The 22,919-nt window shown below is 41.1% G+C and overlaps 1 protein-coding gene across 18 annotated transcripts in view; it reads left to right on the top strand.

Moving 5' to 3' along the window:
- Positions 1 to 22,919, top strand: part of NCKAP5 (NCK associated protein 5) — a 1,134,964-nt gene that overhangs the window by 1,066,719 nt on the left and 45,326 nt on the right. For 17 of the 18 annotated variants that reach the window (XM_079924718.1, XM_079924716.1, XM_079924715.1 and 14 more), the window contains one exon: positions 21,102 to 21,416. In XM_079924718.1, coding sequence (XP_079780844.1) covers positions 21,102 to 21,416 — 315 coding nt within the window. Of the gene's footprint in view, positions 1 to 10,935; positions 11,069 to 21,101; positions 21,417 to 22,919 lie in introns of those variants that run through there. The other variant, XM_079924720.1, reaches the window with a different exon arrangement.

Here is a 22,919-nt window from a genome sequence, read left to right as displayed (position 1 = left end):
GCCTGCCGGCCTTCAGACCGGAACTACACTGTCAGTCCACCTGGTTCTCAGGACTCAGGACTCAGACTAGAGCTAAGCCTTGGGCTGTCCTGGGTCTCCAGCTTGTTGAGTCACCCTGAAGATCTTGGGACTTGCCAGCCTCCATGATTACATGAGCCAGTTCCTTATAATACAGACACACACACACACACACACACACACACACACACACACACACACGCCCTCTTAGTTCTAACGAAATTACATGTAATTCAATTTTCACAGGATGATTAGACTATCAGCTAGTTAGAGGATGTCAAACTGCTGTCATCTGTCCAGGTGGCTAAAGATTTCACTTTGCTTTATCCAGGCCAAGGAAAACAGAGCTGAAAACTTAGCATCCTAGAAGCTGGGCAGGGGCAGGGAAACTGCAGACACCAGGATCCGAACACCAGGCAGCGCATGTCATCACCATTGATGTAAAACGGTGGGGTGGGCAGGTCTGCTGAAGCCCCAGTTATTAAAAGCCTTCTGGTTGAGCAGTCCAGTTTCATGTGAGCAAACAAAGCCAGATAGTTTGACTTCAACTGGATCTGAAAGCAGAACTCATTCACACATCTGTAAGAAGTGAACTTTCATGGAGCTGTGTGCCCTCTGCAGATGTGCTCCCCTCTCCCCGGTAGGCGTGAAGATTCCAGAGACCTGTGCATGAGAACAGGGCCCGAGGGCTCTGCGTGCCAGCTCGTGGCATGTTCATTCATTACACAGTAATGGCTCCCTATTGAAGAGAATTTGTGTTTTAGAGCAAACCTCCTTGCAAGCCAAAAACAGTGGCTTCAGAGGTTAGAGACGCTCCTGCTGAAATCAGGGGGAGTTGCTTCCCATGTAGGTGATTGTGCTGAGTGGCCAGAATCATGGATGACCATTAATGGGCCTTACCATTTGCATGTGGCTGTGCCCTGCAAGAAGACTGGGCTGCTAGGGGACCCAGGTTAAATGGCCTTCTTTCACCCAAACTAGCCTGTCCGGGACTCCACAATAGGTGGACTTCTGTGCTGAATTTGTGCCAGGTCATCATGTACAGATATAACTTGTATGGAATGTTGTAATGAAACTGCCAGGCAGAAAGACAATCCACTCTGCACGGAGAAATCCCCATCGTGCACTAACCTCTGTAGGAGAAAGCAACACCTAAGAGTGACATCCACAGACCCCCTTCCGCTTCCGTCACTGCACGGGGATCCCTGACGCAGGACAGTCTTCGCGTCAAGCATGGGAACCTTGCTGAGTTGAGTGAAGTGTCCCAGGATGACAGAAGCTTTGGAGTAGCAACAGGCAGAGGCAGTGGGGCACGTGCCTTGCTTCACAATAAGCCACACCCATTAGTGAATTTGTATTTACAAGGATAATAGATTCCACTTCCAGGGTGATATTCTGCAGGCATATAGATAGGAGCTAAGATGCATTCTGCAGAAACAGATGGGTTGAGCTGTGTTGTTCAGACCGAAGTTTCTCCTTCCCCTGCATATTGAAGCAGATCTAGCTGGCAAAAACCTTTGAAGCTCTGCATGTCCCATCGGGCTGCAACCCTCAGGACCCCACGGAGAGACCCTCTCAGCTTCTGCCCTGCTCTCCTCATTCTGTCCCATCCCTGACTCTTTCCCCATCAGATGGGAAAAGGGAGGGCCCGGAGGGATCTCTGAGTGTCTCCTGACTTGCTTGTGCTCGCCAGAGACATTTTCATCCTTTACATCCTGAGTTCTCTCAGCTGCCTTTGGTTTCCGCCTTAATCCCTCCTTCAACAATGCCGTCTGTCACAGCTTTCCTTCCCTTTTCCCCAGCAACTGTGTTGGCAACCAAAATCTCCCACCTGAGCTCTAGATATTTCCAGTATGGCCTCCACCATCGTGATTCCATTAGGCTTCTCCACCTCCTCCTTCCTATGGTTACTATGGTTACTTCCTATGGTTACTATGGTTACTTCCTATGGTTACTATGGTTACTTCCTATGGTTACTTTCCTATGATGATTTTTCCCCAGTGCTCTCACTTGGCTCCTTATTTTAGGAGCCCTTCCATGACTGTACTCCCAAGTCTTCACATTTAGAAAAATGAGACTCTTCTTTGATGCCTCTTTACCTCCTTCTTCTTATCTTCAGGAGGTACACAGTTTCTAAAGAATCAACAGCACGTTCAATATTATTCAACATGCGATGATAATATCTTTCTGTTGGAAGGCCAAGTTATGACAGATGCCCTTAGATGGTACCAACGTATATTCTTGATAACATCTTTTGAATTTTTATATATTGACCTTGGGTCTGAATGTTTGCTGCTACTCATCATATTTTCTGTCAAGTCCGGTTTACTTTTCCTGAACACCACAGAAAGGGCAAAATATGTATAAGATTGACACTTAAAATCCAGGGTCAGCGGTACTAACCTAAGTCCTGAGCCTTCACATTTTTACACAACTTCCTTAACTTCTCAGGAATCAAAATAATGCAGCATAAACGGCACTGATCCTGGAACCGGGATACTTAAGTTTCAGTTACAGTTTTGTCCTTTATTAATTAAGCAAATATTTGTCTTGGTTTCCATCTCTGTAGACTGGACGTACTGGTTTCTGTCTTCCCCAGCTCAGCTCGTGATTGTTGGGAAAGTCAAAGGAGATGAAGTTCATGGCTGCACATTCTTAATGTAAGCTGGGCCCCAAGTGCCAGGGACTCCTTTATACCAGCGTCTGGGGCTCTGTTAGGTACCAAAGCCATAGTCATATGTGGGCCAGTTGTCTGTTTCTATTCCTGTTGGTACTCTAGATGAAACACTGCCCTGTGTAGCTAAGTGTCATTTCTCTTACATATCTTTTAAAGGAAAAAGATGCTAGCTTTATGACCCTCTTGCTTTAAAAGCCCAAAGGCCAGAGACTCCTTATTAGGTCCATTATGGAGAATGAATACAGGTGGTGAGAACAGAAGGCCTGGGGGTACGGTCTGATAGCGTACTGAAGGTAGATGTGAAAAAAGAATTTGAAAAGGACGGTATTTTTGAAGACGAGCTTATCGAAAAAGTGGGATTGAAGAGGAAAAAGAGAAGAAAGTTACATCACACTAAGTAGGTTTTAAGGTACATCAGACTATTTTAAATGATAGCTATAAAACCTCATTAGAAGGGAAGTGCTTTTAAAAAAAGCCTCCTGACTTGGTTATAAATGGCTCACTGGAGTCCATAATGAAATGGTTATTGAATTAGGAAAAAATGATGATAAATACCAGAAGAGAGACCCTAGAAGATGAATATATTCTCAGCAGCATCTTAGAATTTGGTCTGAAGCGGAAGCATGGGTTAAGGTCATGACAGTTGCCGAGTAGTAGAAAGGGCTCTGGTGGCCTTGGAGTTAGAAGCCCTGACTTTGAATCCTGGCTGCTGCATATCTACTCATGTCCCCGAGAGACATCTGTTCCCTGTGCGTTTGTTTTCTCATCTGTAAAATGGAAATGATCACTGAAACATAGCGTTGCTGTACAATTCCATTGAAATAATGACTAAGAAAGAATGTAGCAAATGTCATGGTTGGGGCCCCAGTATTTGTCTCCAGGGGTACCAGGTGATTAGGACAGCCGTGGTAACCGTCCTTGGCAGTAATTAGAACCCAGGCCTGAGTCACTCACTGAGCGGCATCCTCCCAGTGACGTGGATTGGTCCAAGAGTGAGCTTGTGACCTCATCTGGCTCATTGTCAGGGGACAGGGTGTTTGGAGGTTCGGAGAGAATCACGTAGAGTCAGCTTCTCTTTCCCTCTAGTCTTGGGAGTGTAGAGCTGACTGGTGTGGGGCTGTTCCAGCCAACTCCTACCGACATGAAGATAAAGCTGAGACGCAGAAGCAGCACAGAGTCAAGAGAAACGCAGGGAAAGGGAAGCAAAGGGCCTAGATTAAGGCAGCCCTGAAGCTAGCGCTAATTCTGGACCGTGAGCTAATACATACGTACTGTTTAATGCGTTACTTTCCTCCGAAAGCATCCTCACTGATTCAGAGTGCTCAGTAAACTGAATACAGAAGACAGTACTGGAATCACATCGTAGTCAAGCATGCAGGCTTTGTGGCTTATACAGACCTTGGTCCAAACCCTGGCTCTCCTACGTGTAGCTGTATGACCACGGGCAACTTTATTAACCTCCTTAAACCTCAGTTTCCTCATATGTAAAATGTGTCCATTGCATATTGCATAGTAACCCGATGCAAGCAAAGTGCTTGCCCTGCAGTAAGCGGTCAGCAAATGTTGTTATGCTGCAGAAATAGGAGGTGTGATGAAGGTCAAGTGCTTCGGCACAGACCATGCCTAGGCTGCTGGTGCAGTCGTGATTTAGTGGCTCTGCTCCTTAAGGACCCTTGCTGCAAAGGAATCTGGGACACACAGCCAGGGAAGCCAGGGGTCTAGGCACCACGCCCCAAGCTGGAGAAGTGCTGGGCTACAGAGTCCCTGGCAGGTTCTCTGATACTGGGGGTCCCCAACCCTACTGGGGGACAGGTTGATGAGTAGAGGGAACATGAGCTTTGGAGTTGGACTTGCACTCTGTCCAATCACCATCTTCACTACTCAGAGCTTTGCTTCCTCTTCTACCAAATGGGGATAATAGTCGCTACTTCCCAAGATTGTTGAGAAGACGAAGGAGTACACAAAGCCTTGTGTGTGCTGCCTGGATCTGGGATTAAGGACTAGCTCCCGTGTTGCTTCGTAGTGACTCCTGAAGACCCTCCCTCGTCAACATCACTTTCTAATGCCTCTGAAGGTTATTCAAGATTTACATGGCGAAAGCCCAGTTCCTCTGTTCAGCCATGTTCAACCAGGATTGCGTATACTTTCGGATTTCAATAAATCTTTATTGGCAGGTTGGGCGCATAATATTTAAAATCAGGTATATTCAGTTGTAATTTATATACAACACAATTTACCCATTCCAAGTGTGCAGTGAGCTCTGACTAATGCATGTGCTTGTATAACCACTACCACAATCAAGATATATAACATTTTAATCACCCCAAAACATTCCTTCATGCCTCTTTACATCTCAACCTCTCTCAACACCACTGGTCCCAGGTAACCACTGATCTGCTTCGTATCACTATAGTTTTGCCTTTTCTAGAATTTTATGTAAATGGAACTAATCATACAGTATATAGTATTTGGCGTTTGGCCTCTTTTAATTAGCCTAATGGTTTTAAGAACCATCCGTGTTGTTATCTGTATCCTCAGTTTTGTGTGTGTGTGTGTGTGTGTGTGTGTGTGTGTGCGCGCGCGCGTGCGTGTGCTTTATTGCTGGTAAGCATTTCACTGCGTGGATGTACCACATTTATTTATCCATTCACTAGCTTATGGACATTTCAGTTATTTCCAATTTGGGCTATTATGCATAAAGCCGCCATATATATTGGTATATATGAGTCTTCGGGTGGATATATATTCTTTTCTTTTGGGTAACAGTATTATTGTGGGGTCACATGATGGATGTATGTTTAACTTTAAAAGAAGTTGCCAAACTTTTCCAAAGTAGTTTTACCATTCTGTATCCCTGCCGACAGTGTACGAGAATTCAGCTTGTTCCACGTTTTCACCAACATTTAATATTCTTAGTCTTTTTAATTTTAGCCACTTTTAGGGGAATATAGTGATATCTCATTGTGGTTTTAATTTGCATCCCCCTAATGTCTGATGATGTTGAGCATCTTTTCCTGTGTTTATTTGCCATCCACGTATCTTCTTTGGTGACATATGCATTCAAATTTTTTCCTGAATTTAGTAGAGTTGCTTGTCCTTATTATTGCATTAGAGGTCTTTTTATTCTGTATCCAAATCTCTTATTAGAAATAACTTCACTGTATTCTTCCAGTCTGTTGCTTGCCTTTTAATTTTCTTAACAATACTTCTGAAGAGAACGCTTTTTATTTTGATCAAGTTTAACAATTTTTTTAAATTTTATGATTCATGTTTTTGACTCTATTTAAGAAATTGCTACCTAATCCAAGGTCACAGAGATGTTCTCCTTTGTTTTCTTTTAGAATTCTTATGGTTTTTGCTCTTACGTTTCAGTCTATGCATTAATTTTTGTGTATAGTATAAGGAAAGAGGTGAGGTTCATTTTTCCTCGTATGAATATTCAGTGTTTCCAGTATCCTTTGTTGAAGTACTATCTTTCCCTTATTAAATTACCTTGTCATCTTTGTCAGGAAACAATTGACAATATATTTGTGAGTCTGTTTCTAGAATGTGTTCTGTTCCGTTGATCTATATGCAAATCCTTACCCAATACCACATTCTCTTGATTACTGTAGCCAAATAGAATTCAGGTAGTGTGTACTGTCAGTCTTCAGACAGTGTTTTACTTTTTAAAAAAATGTTTGCATTTCTAAATAATTTTAGAATCAGTTTCTCAATGTCTATAAAAAGCCTGATAGTGCTTTGATTAGGAGTCCATTGAATCTATACATCAATTCAGAGAGAATTGACATCTGAATAATATTGAATATTCTGACCCATGAATGTATTTAAAGCACATTTCTTCAAAACTACAATGAGGTATCACTTCACACTGGTCAGAATGGCCATCATCAAAAAATATACCAACAATAAATGCTGGAGAGGGTGTGGAGAAAAGGGAACCCTCTTGCACTGTTGGTGGGAATGTAAATTGATACAGCCACTATGGAGAACAGTATGGAGGTTCCTTAAAAAACTAAAAACAGAACTACCATATGACCCAGCAGTCCCACTACTGGGCATATACCCCGAGAAATCCATAATTCAAAAAGAGACATATACCACAATGTTCATTGCAGCACCATTTACAATAGCCAGAACATGGAAGCAACCTAGGTGTCCATCGACAGATGAATGGATAAAGAAGATGTGACACATATATACAACGGAATATCACTCAACCATAAAAAGAAACGAAATTGACTTATTTGTAGTAAGGAGGATGGACCTAGAGTCTGTCATACAGAGTGAAGTAAGTCAGAAAGAGAAAAACAAATACCGTATGCTGACACACATATATGGAATCTAGAAAAAAAATGGTTCTGATGAACCTAGGGGCAGGACAGGAATAAAGACGCAAATGTAGAGAATGGACTTGAGGACACGGGGAGGGGGAAGGGTAAGCTGGGATGAAGTGAGAGAGTGGCGTGGACATATATACACTACCAAATGTAAAATAGATAGCTAGTGGGAAGCAGCCGCATTGCACAGGGAGATCAGTTTGGTGCTCTGTGACCACCTAGAGGGGTGGGATAGGGAGGGTGGGAGGCAGATGCAAGAGGGAGGAGATACGGAGATATATGTATATATATAGCTGATTCACTTTGTTATAGAGCAGAAACTAACACACCTTTGTAAAGCAATTATACTCCAATAAAGATGTTAAATAAAAAAAAAGAAAAAAACTGCCAAATATCTCCTACTGAAAAGGACCACAAGGAGATGAGATAAAACACAGTTAGGAATTGTACCTGTAAAAGGAAACATTGAGAAAAACTGCGGGGCCCTCCCCTCGCACCTGGCTCACAATGGCAATGGAATTTGGCAAAGTGTGTGCTGGGCTCTCCCACGTCGCGGCACTTGAAGCATGTCTTGCGTAGTGTGCTCTCTATCATTCCTCGTGGCAAACTCTCCTAGTGAGAGGAAGCTCCACTATTCATGCATAAGACATGTCATGGTAGTAATAATAGCACTTACTCATATTTACATTTATATGTCTGGTCTTTTCTTAATCTATTTCTCAGAAAGAAAACTCAAATACTGGACTGTCTGGTTTAAAACCAGACACATGGCAACCATATTTACTAAAACTTCACTGGCTGCCAGGCAATGTGCTATTTGCATTCACATGTATTATGTGTGTTACATCTTATTAAACCCGTGTAATGGTAAAAAAATAAAATAAAGCAGATTTCTAATAAACAGCATATAATTGGGTCTTGATTTTTTTCAAAACCAAATCTGACAATCTCAGCCTATTAATTGGGATATTTAGGCCATTTAATATAATCTACATGGTTGGTTTTCGATCTACCATCTTACTTTGTATTTTATTTGTCCCATCTGTTCTCTATATGTTTGCCTCTTTTTCTGCCTGCTTCTGTTTTTTGTTTCTGCACTGGTAATTTAATTTTTATTTTTAATCTATTTTTAAAAGTTAAACAATTCTCTAAGACTTGTAATAAAAACAGGTTTCTCTGCTCCAATCCTTACAGCCTTGGGCCCTACAGCCTACAGCTAGTTTCTAGTCTCTCAGCTATTTCTTTCGGCCTTGCACCTCCATATTCTGAGATGATAAACCTACACTGATTTCTTGAGTTTTTGAAAATGTAAACTTATCTGTTGACTTTCTATCATGGGAGATTATGAATTTGCATTCTTGACCCATTCTTCTTCCCTTATTTCTTCCAAAAAATTATATTAGAGATTTTGGTTAATATGTATGGTTTATACCCTTATGATTATGTAAATACTGTTCACTGATGAACTAATTATACTACTTAGAGCGTAATATGATCCCGCTTCCTTTCTTGTACAGCTTAGACTTTTTTCTAGCATTAATAATGACATTTTCTCCCAATTATCTTAGGCTCCTAGGTGCTGATCATTGATTCCAAATTCTCCAACAAAATTGTAAGGCGCCTCTCAATATTATTTTCCACATAATCAAATGCATCAGGTCACGGACAATTTCTTTTAAATGTTTTCTCTACGAGCCGTCCCCAGGGAGCCTGTGTCTCCCTGCTCTCTGGGGCTGTTTCGGCCTTCTTTGGAACTGAGAATTTTTTATGATTCCACTTTATCTCCATTTGCACCTTATTAGCTATACATCTTTGGGTTTTAGTGGGTTTTTTGGTTTTTGGGGTTTTTTTGTTTGTTTGTTTTAGTGATTGAACTAATGTTTAAATGTAATTTAACTACATCTTTACCTTAGCACCGTCTATCTGTAATGTATCTATCTACATTACAGATTACTTTCTTATAACCCGTCTCACCCTTTATGCTATTGTATATTTTACTTCTACATATGTTAGAAAGCTTGCAATATGTTTTTATATTGGCTTTAGTGAATTATTTCCTAAAGAGATTAAAATATAAGAAAAATATACTTTATATAGCATATACTTACATTTCTTGCATTCTTCATTCTATTGTATACATCCAGATTTCTACCTGATACCTATTTTTCATCTGCTTGTGAAACTTCCCTTAATATCTTACACTAAACATTCTCTGGCAATGAATTCTCTCAGCTTCTGTTAGTTTGAAAAGCATATATTTTTTTCTTGGTTATTCAATTAGTTGAAAAGTTGATTAATTAGAATTAATTTTTAAAAGGTTGACAGGTTTTGTTTTGTTTCTTTCCCTCTCAAGACTTTAAAGATGTTATTTCATTCTCTTCTGGCTTATGTAGTTTCTGACATGAATTCTACTGTCAGTTTTATCTTTGTTCTGTAAAGTATCTTTTTTCTCAGTTGCTTTTAAGATTTTTGTCTTTATCACTGATATTCAGTAGTTTGATTATGATGAGCCTAAATGTCGTTTCCCTATGTTGGTTCCGGTTGAGGTTCATTGAGTCTCTTGGATTTGGGGTTTATAGTTTTTTATCAAATATGTACATTTTTGGTTATTACTTCACATAATTTTTTCCCCTTTCTCTCTTTTCTTTCCTTCTGGGGCTCCAGTTATACATATTTAGACCGTTTCATATTGACATCCAGGTCACTGATGGTCTCTCTCTTTAAGTCTTTTTTCTCTATGTGTTTTATTTTGGATAATTTATTTTGTAATGTTTAAAAATTCACTGACCTTTCTTCCTGCTACATCTCATAGCTCTGCTAATCTGCTATTGATTCTGTATAGTGTATTTTTAAATTTAAATATAGTTTTTCCTGTCTACAATTTCCGTTTGTTTTTTTTATTATTTTATTATTTCCTAATTATGTTCAAATTTTACTTTATATCTTTGTACATAGTTGTGACATCTACAATATTTTTAAGTTCTTGTTTAATTTCATTATCTCTCATTACTGTGTCTGTTTCTGTTGATTAATTTCTCTCTTGAATGTGGATCATATTGTCCTCCTTCTTTTCATGCCTGGCGGTGATTTTTAATTGGATGCCGGAGATTGTAAATTTTACATTGTTGAGTACTAGATTTCATTGTATTCCTGTAAAGACTGTTGTTCTTTATTTTGAGGTGCATTTAAGTTACTTGCAGATTATTTTCATTTTTCAAGGCTTCCTTTTATGTTTTGTTATGACGAATTCAAGGGAACCTTTTTTCTGGGAATAATTTAGCCTCACGACTATGGCTTGACCCTTCTTAGGACTGTACCGTGTGGTCCATGTTTTGGGAGGCCTATCCTCTCTGGATGGTGGAAATACAAACTATTTTCAGCCTTACGTGAGCTCATGAGATGATTCAACCTACTGCTTCATAGTCATTGCTTCTCTGACCTCATGCATTTCACCTCATGCATGTGCAGGTTAATACACAGCGGAAGACTATAGCGAAACCTCTGCTGTTATCATTTCTTTGCAATACGTAGCCCTGCAAGTTCTAGCTGCCTAGACAGCCCCTTCCCTACCCCACCCACACGCCTGTGTTTACCCCTTCTTGAATTCAGCAGGCTCTCCAGACTCTGTTCATGTTTCTTCTCTCAGTGTTTCAGTCTGGAAACCATCACCGGGCAGTTGGCTACAGAGATTATAGAGCTCGCTTCATTTGTTTTCCTTGAGTCAGAGATCAAGTTTTATGTTGCCTATTGTCTAATGTCTGAAAACAATGGTTAACAGTATATGCTGTTCCTGTTACAGTTAGTCATTAATGGACAGAAGCAAATATCTCTCTATATTTTTGCCCTATTCATATCCTTTGGTCTGTTGGATTTCATTACTCCTTTATTATCTTCCTGTAGAAACAACCATGGAATACTGGAGAGTGGAGAGTGGCAGCTGAAATGGAAAGATAGGCTCATATCTGCTTCAGCCTTCTCTTCACCCATATTTCAGCTACAGTCACATAAAAGAAAAATAAATGATCCTTGAATATCCACTTAAAATAGATTAACTTATATTAATTAAAATTCTGAACCAAGCAAGTAAGGCATGTTAAAGTGAATTTTTTATTTAAAGTTTCAGGGTATGAAGACTTAAGCTTTTTTCCTTTCCACATACAATTTGAAAAATCATTAACCTTGAATAAATATAGAGACAAATGGAGAAAAACATCTATGAGCTTTAAATTCTTATCTTTCTGGGGTCTTTTATTAAATATCTATAATTACAGAATATAATATAAGAAATATAATATAATAAAAGAAAACTAAAATAATTTGTAATTTTAGAGTATATAAAATTTTAATTAAAAAAAATAGGTTAGGGACTTCCCTGGTGGTGCGGTGGTGAAGAACCCGCCTGCCAATGCAGGGCACATGGGTTCCCTGGTCTGGGAGGATCCCACATGCCATGGAGCAGCTAAGCCTGTGCACTACCACTACTGAGGCTGCACTCTAGAGCCCACGAGCCACAACTACTGAGCCCACAAGCCACAACTACTGAGCCCGCATGCCACAACTACTGAAGCCCATGTGCCTAGAGCCCGTGCTCCACAACAAGAGAAGCCACCGCAGTGAGAAGCCCATGCACCGCAATGAAGAGTAACCCCCTCTTGCCGCAACTAGAGAAGAAAGCCCGTACCCAGCAACAAAGACCCAACGCAGCCAAAAATAAATAAATAAAATTTTAAAAAATAAATAAATAAAATAGGTTAATTATACATAGGAGGACTTCCCTGGTGGTGCAGTGGTTAAGAATCCACCTGCCAACGCAGGGGACACGGCTTTGAGCCCTGGCCCGGGAAGATCCCACATGCCGCGGAGCAACCAAGCCCATGTGCCACAACTATTGAGCCTGAGAGCCACAACTGCTGAGCCCGCGTGCCACAACTACTGAAGCCCACATGCCTAGAGCCCGTGCTCCACAACAAGAGAAGCCACCGCAATGAGAAGCCCATGCACCACAACAAAGAGTAGCCCCCGCTGGCCGCAACTAGAGAAAGCCGCGCAGTAACAAAGAACCAAAGCAGCCAAAAATAAATAAAATAAATAAATTTAATAATACGTAGGATGCTTTACCTCTTGTAAACATCTTTAATAAATTTTTTATGTGTTGCTAAATTGATAGATCTGAATCTCCTCATGCTTCTCTGTTTTTCTATGTTTCCTACCAAGGAAAGCTGTTTTGACTCTCTTCCTGCAGCAGCTTATCTCCAGTTTATTTTCCTTCCTCCCTTCCCTCAACTTGCCTTATCAAAGCAGATGTTATCCAGGCAGGTAAAATGGAGAGCAGAGGCAGTTGTCCATATAATTCAGCAAACCCGATATGGAATTTTAGAGATTTAGAGAGACAGATTTACCCATGATAGCCATCTGTGTCTATCAGATTCACCAGATAATTGTTCAGCTTCTCACTTCCTTTTGGCAGGGCAGATAGAGATGGAGTGAAGCTAAGAGAGAGGGTAGATCATCGAACAGATACAAGGACAACCTTTTAGGATAAATATGCTGTATCTTCTCTAAGGGGAAATTGTGACTTACTAATTTTGGGAATGTGATCTGAGAATGTAATAAGTGTGTGAACCAAGGAGAATCAGTAAACATCATTTGTTTAGACCTTTAATATGCCTTTCATAAGCACCAGCACGAAAGTGGATTAAAAGAAGATAGAAGCAAATAGCTAGATTATCATTAGATCGGGGAAAAAAGTTGAGGATAGAGCAATTTTGTCATGGATACAGAATGAGCAGGGATAACCGGAAACAAAAGGGAGAGATAAATTGGCATTTCTTCAATTAGCAAAATGATGGACACAGATCAGGGCTGGAACCATAGTTGGTCTACATTTTTATGGTACTCTAGAAAGTTTTGCTAATAAAATTAAGGGCTTTCTTTTTTCCAATTAGAAAAATAGCTGAGGAGGACAAGACTTGACATATGGATAGGAAAGTGTTTAAGTGGTAATCATCACTCTGTGAGGAATTGGGAGGAATCTATGTTGTGTTCTCATCAACGAGGACTTTGACCTGGAAGTGGTGACTCCCAAAACAAGATGTAGCCATCTGGGATCCAAGTCTGTTCCTAGACCAGCTGACCAAGTCAAGCAAATACTAGTTTTTAAACTGTAGTGATCACGTTAGCCTACTCTTATATATCACAGTAAATATCACGTACAAATCTCACCACTGTTTTACAAAACAGGCATAGTGGCATAGCAAGACATGAAGGAGTTATGTGAAGGTCTCAAGATTTTTCAGTCTAGAAGAATAAGAGTCTAGAGATAATTATTAAAATTTGTAAAATCAGGAAGGGTTTGGAAAGTTGCATAACAAATCTCAGAATACTAGACCAAGAGCCATCCCCCACACCTTTGAAGAGGTCGTCTTAGTGTCAATCACAAGACGAAGCACGTATTATAGCGAACCTAAGGAATTTTTTCCTCAGGGTTTATACCAGATGAATAATTACATAAATTTAAGGAGGATTTCTATGAATTCGTGGTCTGCATGGGCATTTGGAACATATCTCTGACCTTTTCCAGTCTATATCCTTAAGTCACATCCCACTACAATATTTTATGTGATGCTACCACTGTCAGACAGAATATTGGGTTAACAGGATATCAACCCAGTCTGAGGTGACATGTCTTTTATATTGGTTTAAATAACTTGTCCTTCACCTTGACAAAGGAGTTTTATGATCTGCTTTTTTCTTTTTAAAAATTTTTGTCATATTAACTCCCTTCATTTTTTTCTCATATTTATTCCCTATGTACCAGTGTACCAGACCCCCAAAGTTCCAGTCTTCCTTTATGTCAAAGAGAACACAAGGGTTAGAAAATAAATTTACATTCTCCTATATAGTTTTCAAATCTCAGAAAGCTTAAATCCAGTTTGAACTTCTGAGTATTTACATGCATATTCTGAAGCCATCAAATTGAATTTACTCGTCCAGAAGGTCATCTTAATGCCACAGTCAAAAGTTACCCGATGTTTGTGAATAAATAGCCAATGTAGTCATTTTGGACTACTTTAACAAAACCACAGGCTAAGCTTAGAATGAATAACCCACATTTAATTGATGTGGCTTTGGCAACAGACTTAGTTTTTCTTAGCTTATTTCAGCCATACAGATGAAGAGAAAGATGTGCAAATAAAGAGATCTGTTCTCCCATCTGTAGTTAAGCTTCTATTGCCAGTACCACACATAGCTTAAGATGTTTAGGAACCTGGAGAGAACTCATACAAAGACTTATTTCCACGACCAATTGCATTATAGGAAAGTATGCCAGTTAGTAATACGGTATGACTACTAAACACCCATGAGTTGCTCTTTCTGGCTGGTGAATTGTGTTGAGTCCTCATTCAACACAATTTGAAATTTATTTGGCTGAAAATTTGTAGGTATGACTAAAGGTCTCAAAGTAAAAATGAGCTTGGGTTTTAAAGTTTTCCATTTTCCTAGGATTTACGAGTGTGGAAGAGGGGAAAAAAACAGTGATTACTGAAGCAGTTTGTTTGAATATATAAGAGAGGGTAGATCATTGCACAGAAGCAAGTGTAACCTTTTAGGATAGACTGAAAATCAGAGCTTACTAATTTGGGAATATTCCCTGAGAATGTAGCAAGTCTGTGAACAAAGGATAATTAGTAAACATCATTTGCTGAAGCTTTTTAAAAAGCCTTTCCGGTGCCTATTCCAAAATGGATTTCTTGGGAAAATGGACTCCATCTTTTCTATACATGAGGCAGCTTGCAACCAACTCCAAGTACTTTGCTCCACGTTTATAATCGTTCAATAACGATGTGATCAAGTAACCCCCAAGGAAATGGTTGCCACGTGGTACTTGCTTAGGAAATAACTGGGGCAGTTGTTTAGTGAAATGTACGCAGGTGCCGCAGTAGAACACTGACCACACAGGGGAAGTTTGGTTTGTCTTCGATTCCAGACAGTGTGTGTATTATGTACCTGCAGGGGCCCTCACCTCTCCTTGACAACCCCTTCTGGAAACTTACAGAGTACCTACTTTGTAACGAGCATTATTACCAATGAGCTATGATTATATGATGTCAGGATCGTTTAAAAATTCCCTTGTTGTGACACAGCCAGCAGGTAGCCAAGCAGATCGTCAAGCCTAGTCTTTCCAACTCTGAAGCCTATTGTCTTTTCGCTTCATTCTTCTGAATATTTAGATGAACTTGGAACTCAAGTCGGGTTTGCTTAAGCCTGTCCTATATAATAATCTCTATGGACAGATACACTAATAATACCAAGAGTTTTGGTTTATACATTTAAGCAATTAAAGATTTGTGAGATAGGATCCGTGAAAAAAAAATTGAGATACTTTAATCTGTAGAAGACTGAGGAAAAAATGAGTTAGTGGCCTTTCCCAAACACTCAAAATCAGTGCTAATACAGATTGCAGTAACTTGGAAATTTATATTAACTGAAGCAGTGCTGGAAATAAGCTTTTCCCTTTGCAGCTATTTTAAATATAGTGTTACAATGTAAATGAATAGTGTAAAACAAATTTGGAAGATGCAAGAAGCCAATTAAGAGAACAAGTTGTTTAAAAGAGAAAAACCTCACTGTTTTGTGTAAGGACATATAAGAAGTCCCTGAGTAATCTCATCTGTTCACTACAAATGGCTCCCAGGAACTTGCCTCTGTGATAACTTGGTTCTTGTGCTACTATGCGTGCTGATGTTAAACGTGATGCCGGCACTCAGCTTGGCATCTACACTCCCTGAGGATGAGAGCAGGAGGAATGAGGCCAGACCTGGGACCTTCCAGCCCAGTGATGCTTTGAGGTAGGGGCGGGGGCCAAAGCGGATACTAAAGCCACATTCCCTGCACTATCCTTCGTCTTGGTCACTGACCCTTGCTCTAAGGGCTTGAAAGTATTAAGAAACCTGTCTTTAAAATATTCAATAATTCTGAATGATCTTATCCCCCCTGGCTATCTGAATTAATGAAGTCTGGCTGTATGAGAACTATAGCTGCACAGAAAAAGGAAGTCAGCTCTTTTCTCTGGTTGCTGAAGTGAGAACAAAAAAAACAGCAGATTGGGATTTCAAAAGGAAAAGTTCATATTCAATTTAATTTCAGGAAGAATTTTCTAAAGATGAGAGCTTATTTCATCCACCTATTTTTTCATTACAGTCCGTGCTAGCTATGTGTCAGGCTCTGTGCTGAGCGTGGGTGATGGCGAATAAATCAGGCACTCTCTCAGCCTATAGTTATCATCAGCTCTATTAGCATATAATTGCCATTCTGTAGAAAAAGGCGATGTAGAGTCAGGAACAGGCTTACGTGGGAATTCTGAAGAGATGGATAAAAACCAATCTGCCCCCAGGCTGCTAGCAGTCTAATAACACTTATTTTGAGAATTGCTGCCATTTTCTGAATAATAGCTGTGTACCTGTTCCAGGCATCGTGCTATGTTTATTATGTGCTATGTAGCTAGTCCTCAGAGCGCCCCTGTGATGGAGGTTATATAATCTGATTTTCATATGAGGAACCTAAAGCCACCTGCTGGGGCACCTGGTCCAGGAGCAGAGGGCTGATGCTCGCTGATGAGCTGAGTGGGGATTTTGTATTGCACATCCTGAGTTAACAGTTGAAAAACCCCTGGTTGAATTGTTTCTCCAAAATGTCTTCTCTGCCACCATCCCACGCAGAACGTCCCCAATCTGGGCTGCCCTGCTCACCCTCCGCTGACTCATCCCCCCCCCCACCCCAGGCACAATAAATCCCTCTTTACTGAAGCTCTGAGGCCAGACAGTATTCCTAACACAACACTCTCAACATTCCTTCCAAAAAAGAAGGACCTAAAAATTCTCCTGTCAGCTGCTAACAGACTACAAGGCTGTCCATCTCCTTTCCTGCTGGAGGTATGCAAGATAATGCATCCAAGGGACAGGAAAAGAAGGTCCCGAGTCCATTCTGTAAGGAAGAGATTCCCTACCATGCTGACATGCCCTGAACGGACCCCAGGTGTGCTGAGATGTTGAGCCCTCAGCTCTCAGGTAGCCGGGGGTCCTGGGGCAGCTGGTGTGTTCCTCAGTGAGCTGTATGTGTGTATTTGCTACGTGTGCCAGAACTTTAAAAGGACTGGGAAGCACTGCTGTAAGTCATCCCATGAAACATCTGGGGCTTGGTGGTGGTGATAAGTGAGAGAACTTACCTTAAGAGACAGAAGGCAGATGGGATGACGAGAAGTCATCAGGGTAGGAGAAGTCATTAGTGACCTTGAAAGAGTGAAACCCGCTGGTCCGTCTTGTGATCCAACCCTTGAACTCATTAGCAAGGCCCTGTTGACAGCTGTTCTCACAGTCACGACGTGAACTTGAACATGTTGTGAGGTCAGAACTGAGTCAACTCATTGTGGATGCAAGGCTGGCTTGTCCCTTTGAACTTTAATCTTTATCACGGCCATTCAATTATTTTGTGAGTTCTTATAATCCCCTGAGAAAAGAAACTGACTTCAAAAGTACAATATCTAACACTTTTTCAGATTACAGTATTTTTATGAACTGTAAGAAACTTACAGTGCCTGAAAGAAACTACATAAAGAAGGTGTCAGCATTTTCAGTATAAACTCTATTTCCAAAGGTTTATGCATTCTGGAGAAATTTGCTTGAGGGGGAAACTTGGCATATGGTGTCTGAGTTCCTGACTGTCCATACCTCATTTCGTAGGTATTACAAGTGAGTCCTTCAAATTCACTGCATTTGGCATCTGTAATTTTTAGAAATAAAAAGGTGGCTTTAATAACAGGTGATTTCTGTGTTTAATGTCAGTGCACACAATTCTTAGAGGATCAAAGAACTCAGGAATACCAGAAGTCCTGTTTTATAGCTTCTGATTATGACAGTATCGTGGAGGGAAAGAAGGGAAAAGAAAATAATATAAAGGGACAGATGCCAAGAAATGCTGGTGTCCTCAGAAGGGCACCAGAGTTAGACCTCCTTTATCTTTCTTCCTACCCCAGATTTCTCCCTGCCCTGTTTCCTGCCTGGTGTTACAGGCCAGGCCAACGTACATGGGCTTTAGTGTCTGGGGCCTTGCCCCAGAAAAATCACTGAAAAGGTTGCCAAGAATCCTACTTTGCTTTTTGAGTCTCCATTTGAAGGGGCTGGATTAACTCATAAAATACCTATAGGGGAGAGAGTTCTTAGACAAAGCCAAAAAAATATTTCCCTTGCAGGCAATGCCTATCACCAGGGCCAGAGAGATGAGTTAAATGCCAGAAAAACCCTGGCATGGGAGTCTACAGATGCGATCGATCCAAGAGGGTGGGGGAAGAGGTACCGGACAACTGTGGTTCTCGGGAACCGTGGAACTGTTAACTCCGTCCTCAGGATGGGAGGTATGGGAACCAGCTGGAATTCAGGGCCAGCACCAGTTCCATAGGAGAAGCTGGGCGCACTGGCCAGAGGCGGGGGGCCCTTCTGGGCACTCTCAGCTCACAAGGGTGCCTCAATGGCTGCTAACAGAGCAGACTCCACTTCTGGATTTACCTGAACTTTTTGGCAGAATCAGTATAACTTGGTGGCTGAGAGCGTGGTCTCTGTATTTATGTAAGTCTGGATTCAAATCCAAGGCTCTTTATTTACAGCGTACAGCCTTGGACCAGTTACCTTTTTGAGCCATGATTTCTCATTTGTAAATGGCAATGATAGTTCTTACCCTTTGAGGTTGAGAGGATGAAGGGCTGATACAAAGAAAGCAGTGAACTTCTAGCTGCAGCCAAACTTGATGATCCATTTTCACAAAAGGAAAAGAACCCCTAATGTTGCCATGTTGAGCATTCTTCTGTTCAGAGGTAGGCGTCCTGGAGATGCTGGGAGGAAATTATTATGGCAGGCAGCCTGGGGCACGTAGGGACTGACACATCTGTTACATCCCATGAATCTTTGATCCCCATCCCTGAAGACTGGGTCGATTCCGATCCACTTACTCCTGTGTGAGACTGAAAGAGTTCAGACATTTAGAATTGCCCCCAGTACAACATATGGACATTGTCAAATATGAGGCGTGTCGTATGTCTAGGCTAACATGAAGGAAGGACACCAGATTCTGAATAAGAAGATCTTGCTTTTCTGGCATTGCCTTCCCATGCAAACAGCTGATTATTTCTCCAAAAGGCTGTTTTGTAGCAATTGAGTCGGCTTAATTGAGGAGAAAATGAATAGAGAAGATAATGAATAATCTCGGAAGCTGGTTGAGAGGAGAGCTGACCAGGTGGAGGCCCTGAAATGAATGGAACTAAAACTTAGCCCTTGTGGTTCTGGGAAAGATCTCAGACTATAGCCACGTGACTCAGGGCCCCTGGAGTCCACGGTCAGTCTTTGAGATCAGATGGCGTGTGAGATGGCTAAGTGGCATCGTACTGGAGAAAGGGTATCTGTATCTTCCTACTAAATGTCCCTTTGGAGACTGAATCCTCTCTTTTGATAGGGACTTCATCTTTCTAGTGCTTCTAAAGCCAAGGACCAAAGCTACTAGAACCTATAAAAGCTAACTCTGTACCCACCCCCACCCCTTTGTTTTCACCTGAGTATTAGGAATTTCCCAGAATTCTAGTACTCAGAGCAGAGACGTTTTGAGGAGAAAGGTAGGGGAATGGTCAAATTCTGAAGTTCAGATACTAATTGGTGAGCATCAAATGAGATTGTGTGAGAAAGGTACTTAAGGATAAACTATTTACCTGTCAGATATCTACTGAAATCTAATAAATATACCTAGTGTTTTTTTATACGTCATCATTCATGATTTCTTTCATTCAGCTATCCTGCGGTGTGCTAGGCGTCATTCTAAATTCAAGAGATTCCACAGTGAACGTATCTTTATTCTCACAGAAACTCTATAAGGAACCTGAGCCCTTGAGGGGTTAAGGATCTTATGTGGAGGGCTCTCACAATTAGTTATTAGCAGAGACCAGACTCCCATGCACCACTGAAATGTTAGCTGTCGAGCCTCTTGATACAAAGATCACAACATAGTCTATTATATTCCCCACCATGCCTAACACGGTGTTGTTGTGCCTCTTCCCCAGTCCTAGACTGATAAGATGCTAATACAAACTTTACTAAGGCTGTTTCGCTCTAAGATTATCGTGTAAACAGGAGACTTTTGGGTGACAAGCGGATCTTGGAAGCTGTCTCATTGGCTTAGATAAACTACACCACATTTCAGGAATTCATTCTGTGATAATTTTTTCAGATATTGTATTTTTCTTGGATATAAAATGTTTTGAAGATGAGATGTAATTGGCAGAATATGTCACACATATGGTGAAATCAACTCGGTTTGTTTTAGGGAATAGTGGGAGCCCTGGGAATGACAAGAAATCCAGAGAGTACTGATGAGCTTTGTCATTACATGAAGGCAGATGGAAAGACAGAAAGTGGCCCTATGACCTTCTCTGTGAGACCTCAGATGGCAGTTGAGTCAGAGGAAGCCCACATGATAAGTGATGTACCTTTGGGGATGACCCTTATAGTATGTGAATTACTTGTCCTCACAGTCAAATGGAGAGGCCAGAGACTTAGTTAACTGCTGGCGGATGGTAATTCACGTAAGAGATGCACAACTGCCTTTGTTAGGGCATCACTTCAATGTGTTACGTGTGCTCATTACTCATCTTATTTCAGTTAATAAATGTTACCTAATTGATTGAAGTCATATGATTCCCAATTGAAATAAGGGTGATCAAAAATAATTTTTGGTCTCCAATGACCGTTCTTTTACCCTTATAACTCTAGAGAACCATGTACTTTGTATGTACACGTGACTCTTGCTGCCAGTAATGGCTAACCTTCTTACTCCGTATTATGTTAAGGGAATATTTCCGTGTTCAATTAGATGTCTGTTTCATGCCACTCCCTGGAAATCTACTACACCCTTACGAGTGTTTCTTCCTTCTAGATATCCCCTTTCCTCCAGACCAGATCCAAATGCCCATGATCCTTTTCTCCTTTTACGTGAGCAGTCTCTAATTCTCACTATGTTACTCTGTCTAGAAACGAACTGCCAGATGAGGACACTGGACAGTGGGATTGGAACCTTCCCGCTCCCAGACTCAGGAAACCGCTCAGCGGGACGGCACCTGTGCCAAGCAGACTCCCCCGATGACACTGAGCCCCTCCTGTCTCTCCAGCCAGCCCTTTGTGCAGCTTCTTCCATAAGAGCCCAGACCCTTGAACGAGAAGTGCCTTCCTCTGCAGACAGCCGGGGATCTAAAGACAACGCCATTGTTCATTCCACGTCCGACCCCATCATGACTGCCAGAGGGATGCGACCTCTTCAGAGTCGCCTCCCCAAGCCAGCCTCCTCAGGTAAAATGCCTGTCACCTTCCAAATGAGATTGTTTGCTCACTAGAATCATGCACTTGCTGACAAAGATGGAGAACAGGCAGCAGAAAAGATTTCCACCAGGAGGTCAGTCAGTGACCTCTGCCCAGTGGAAATGTAGATGCATGAAATCCCTTTATGTCCTCAACCAAAACATAAAAAGAAAACAAGTATTAAACATCATCTACTCTCAGTATTATTTAAGGAGTGTACACACACATAAAGGAGACAAGCACGTTGTTAGCACAGGTAGATGGATATATAAATCGGTAAAGAAAAAACCATACAACGTAGACTTCAGATTTTGTCTTTTAAAACTTAACTCTGAGTATAGACCAATCTAGGCCCAAGACATAAATTTAGCTGAAATGTTGTTTGCCCTCTCACAGAAACATATGTCTTCTGACATATTCCTATCCCGTTCAAATGTATTTATACGTTGAGCTATAAAAAACGTAGTTTGATATATTAGCAGTAGATTGTCTGTTAACTACAACGGGATGGAGGGAGCCTTCCCACTGAGAAGTACCATCCTTTGCTGCAGTCGATGGAAACAAGCTTTCATGATTAAAGATAGGGCCAGGCTAAGGGTCAAAGTTTTTTCACTGTTCCCTCAAGATTAAAAATATTTATTGCAGTTCAGGATGACACGAAATAATTTTTAACTTGTGCACCTCATGGTGCGTTTATGACACGCCTAAGCCTATGAACTAGAATTCTAAAGACTTTCATTTATGATTTGCTGATGAGAAAGCGACCACAAGTAGAGATTATACCATGGGCTTCTGAGAAATTAGCAAAGAAGACTTTTCATTAAACATCTGTGAGTCAATGTGATTGGGTTATTCCCATGGCTGAGTTCTTCCTCCATACAGTAATACTGACTGCCATGCATGTTTCATCACAAACTTCTGCTTATTTCCAGCCAAGGCTACATTTGAAAACGCTGGGACATATATTATTTTTGAAATAAATGTACTGTTAATTAATGACACAGCCTCCAGAGATTCAGGGGCGAAATTGTAGTTATGGATTATGTGCTCCATGCCTGACTGGTCACATGTGTGACCTCAATTCAGCGGCAGGCGCCGAGCAGACTCCATGATTAAACACCGTCATTATAACAAATTGAATAGGAACCGCAAGCCTTGAATTGCTTCATAAGAAGGGGACAGGAAGGAGATTGTTCTGATCTTGCTGCTAATATCCAGCGCACCGGTTATCTTAGTTTTGTGTCTTAATTAGATTGTCGTGAAGAGTTGTAAAAAAAAAAAAGTAGTATACGGTAGAGAGTGAGGTCAACACACTGCAGGACATTTTTGTGCCATCCATCCCGAAGCTTCCTGTCTACCTTAAGATGTTGTCACTGCGGGTCAGAGGCAGGGCTGGCTTTCTAAGGCTTTTCTCTTTTCTGTGGCCATTGGTTACTCATTTTAAATATTAAGGAATGGAGATCTAGTTGGAACAAAAGGAAAGTGGGGGCTCCC

Source organism: Stenella coeruleoalba, assembly GCF_951394435.1.
Source record: "Stenella coeruleoalba genome assembly, chromosome: 6".
Classification (NCBI taxonomy): domain Eukaryota; kingdom Metazoa; phylum Chordata; class Mammalia; order Artiodactyla; family Delphinidae; genus Stenella; species Stenella coeruleoalba.
The sequence above is the reverse complement of the archived record's forward strand: the minus strand, read 5'-3'. Positions and strand labels throughout refer to the sequence as shown.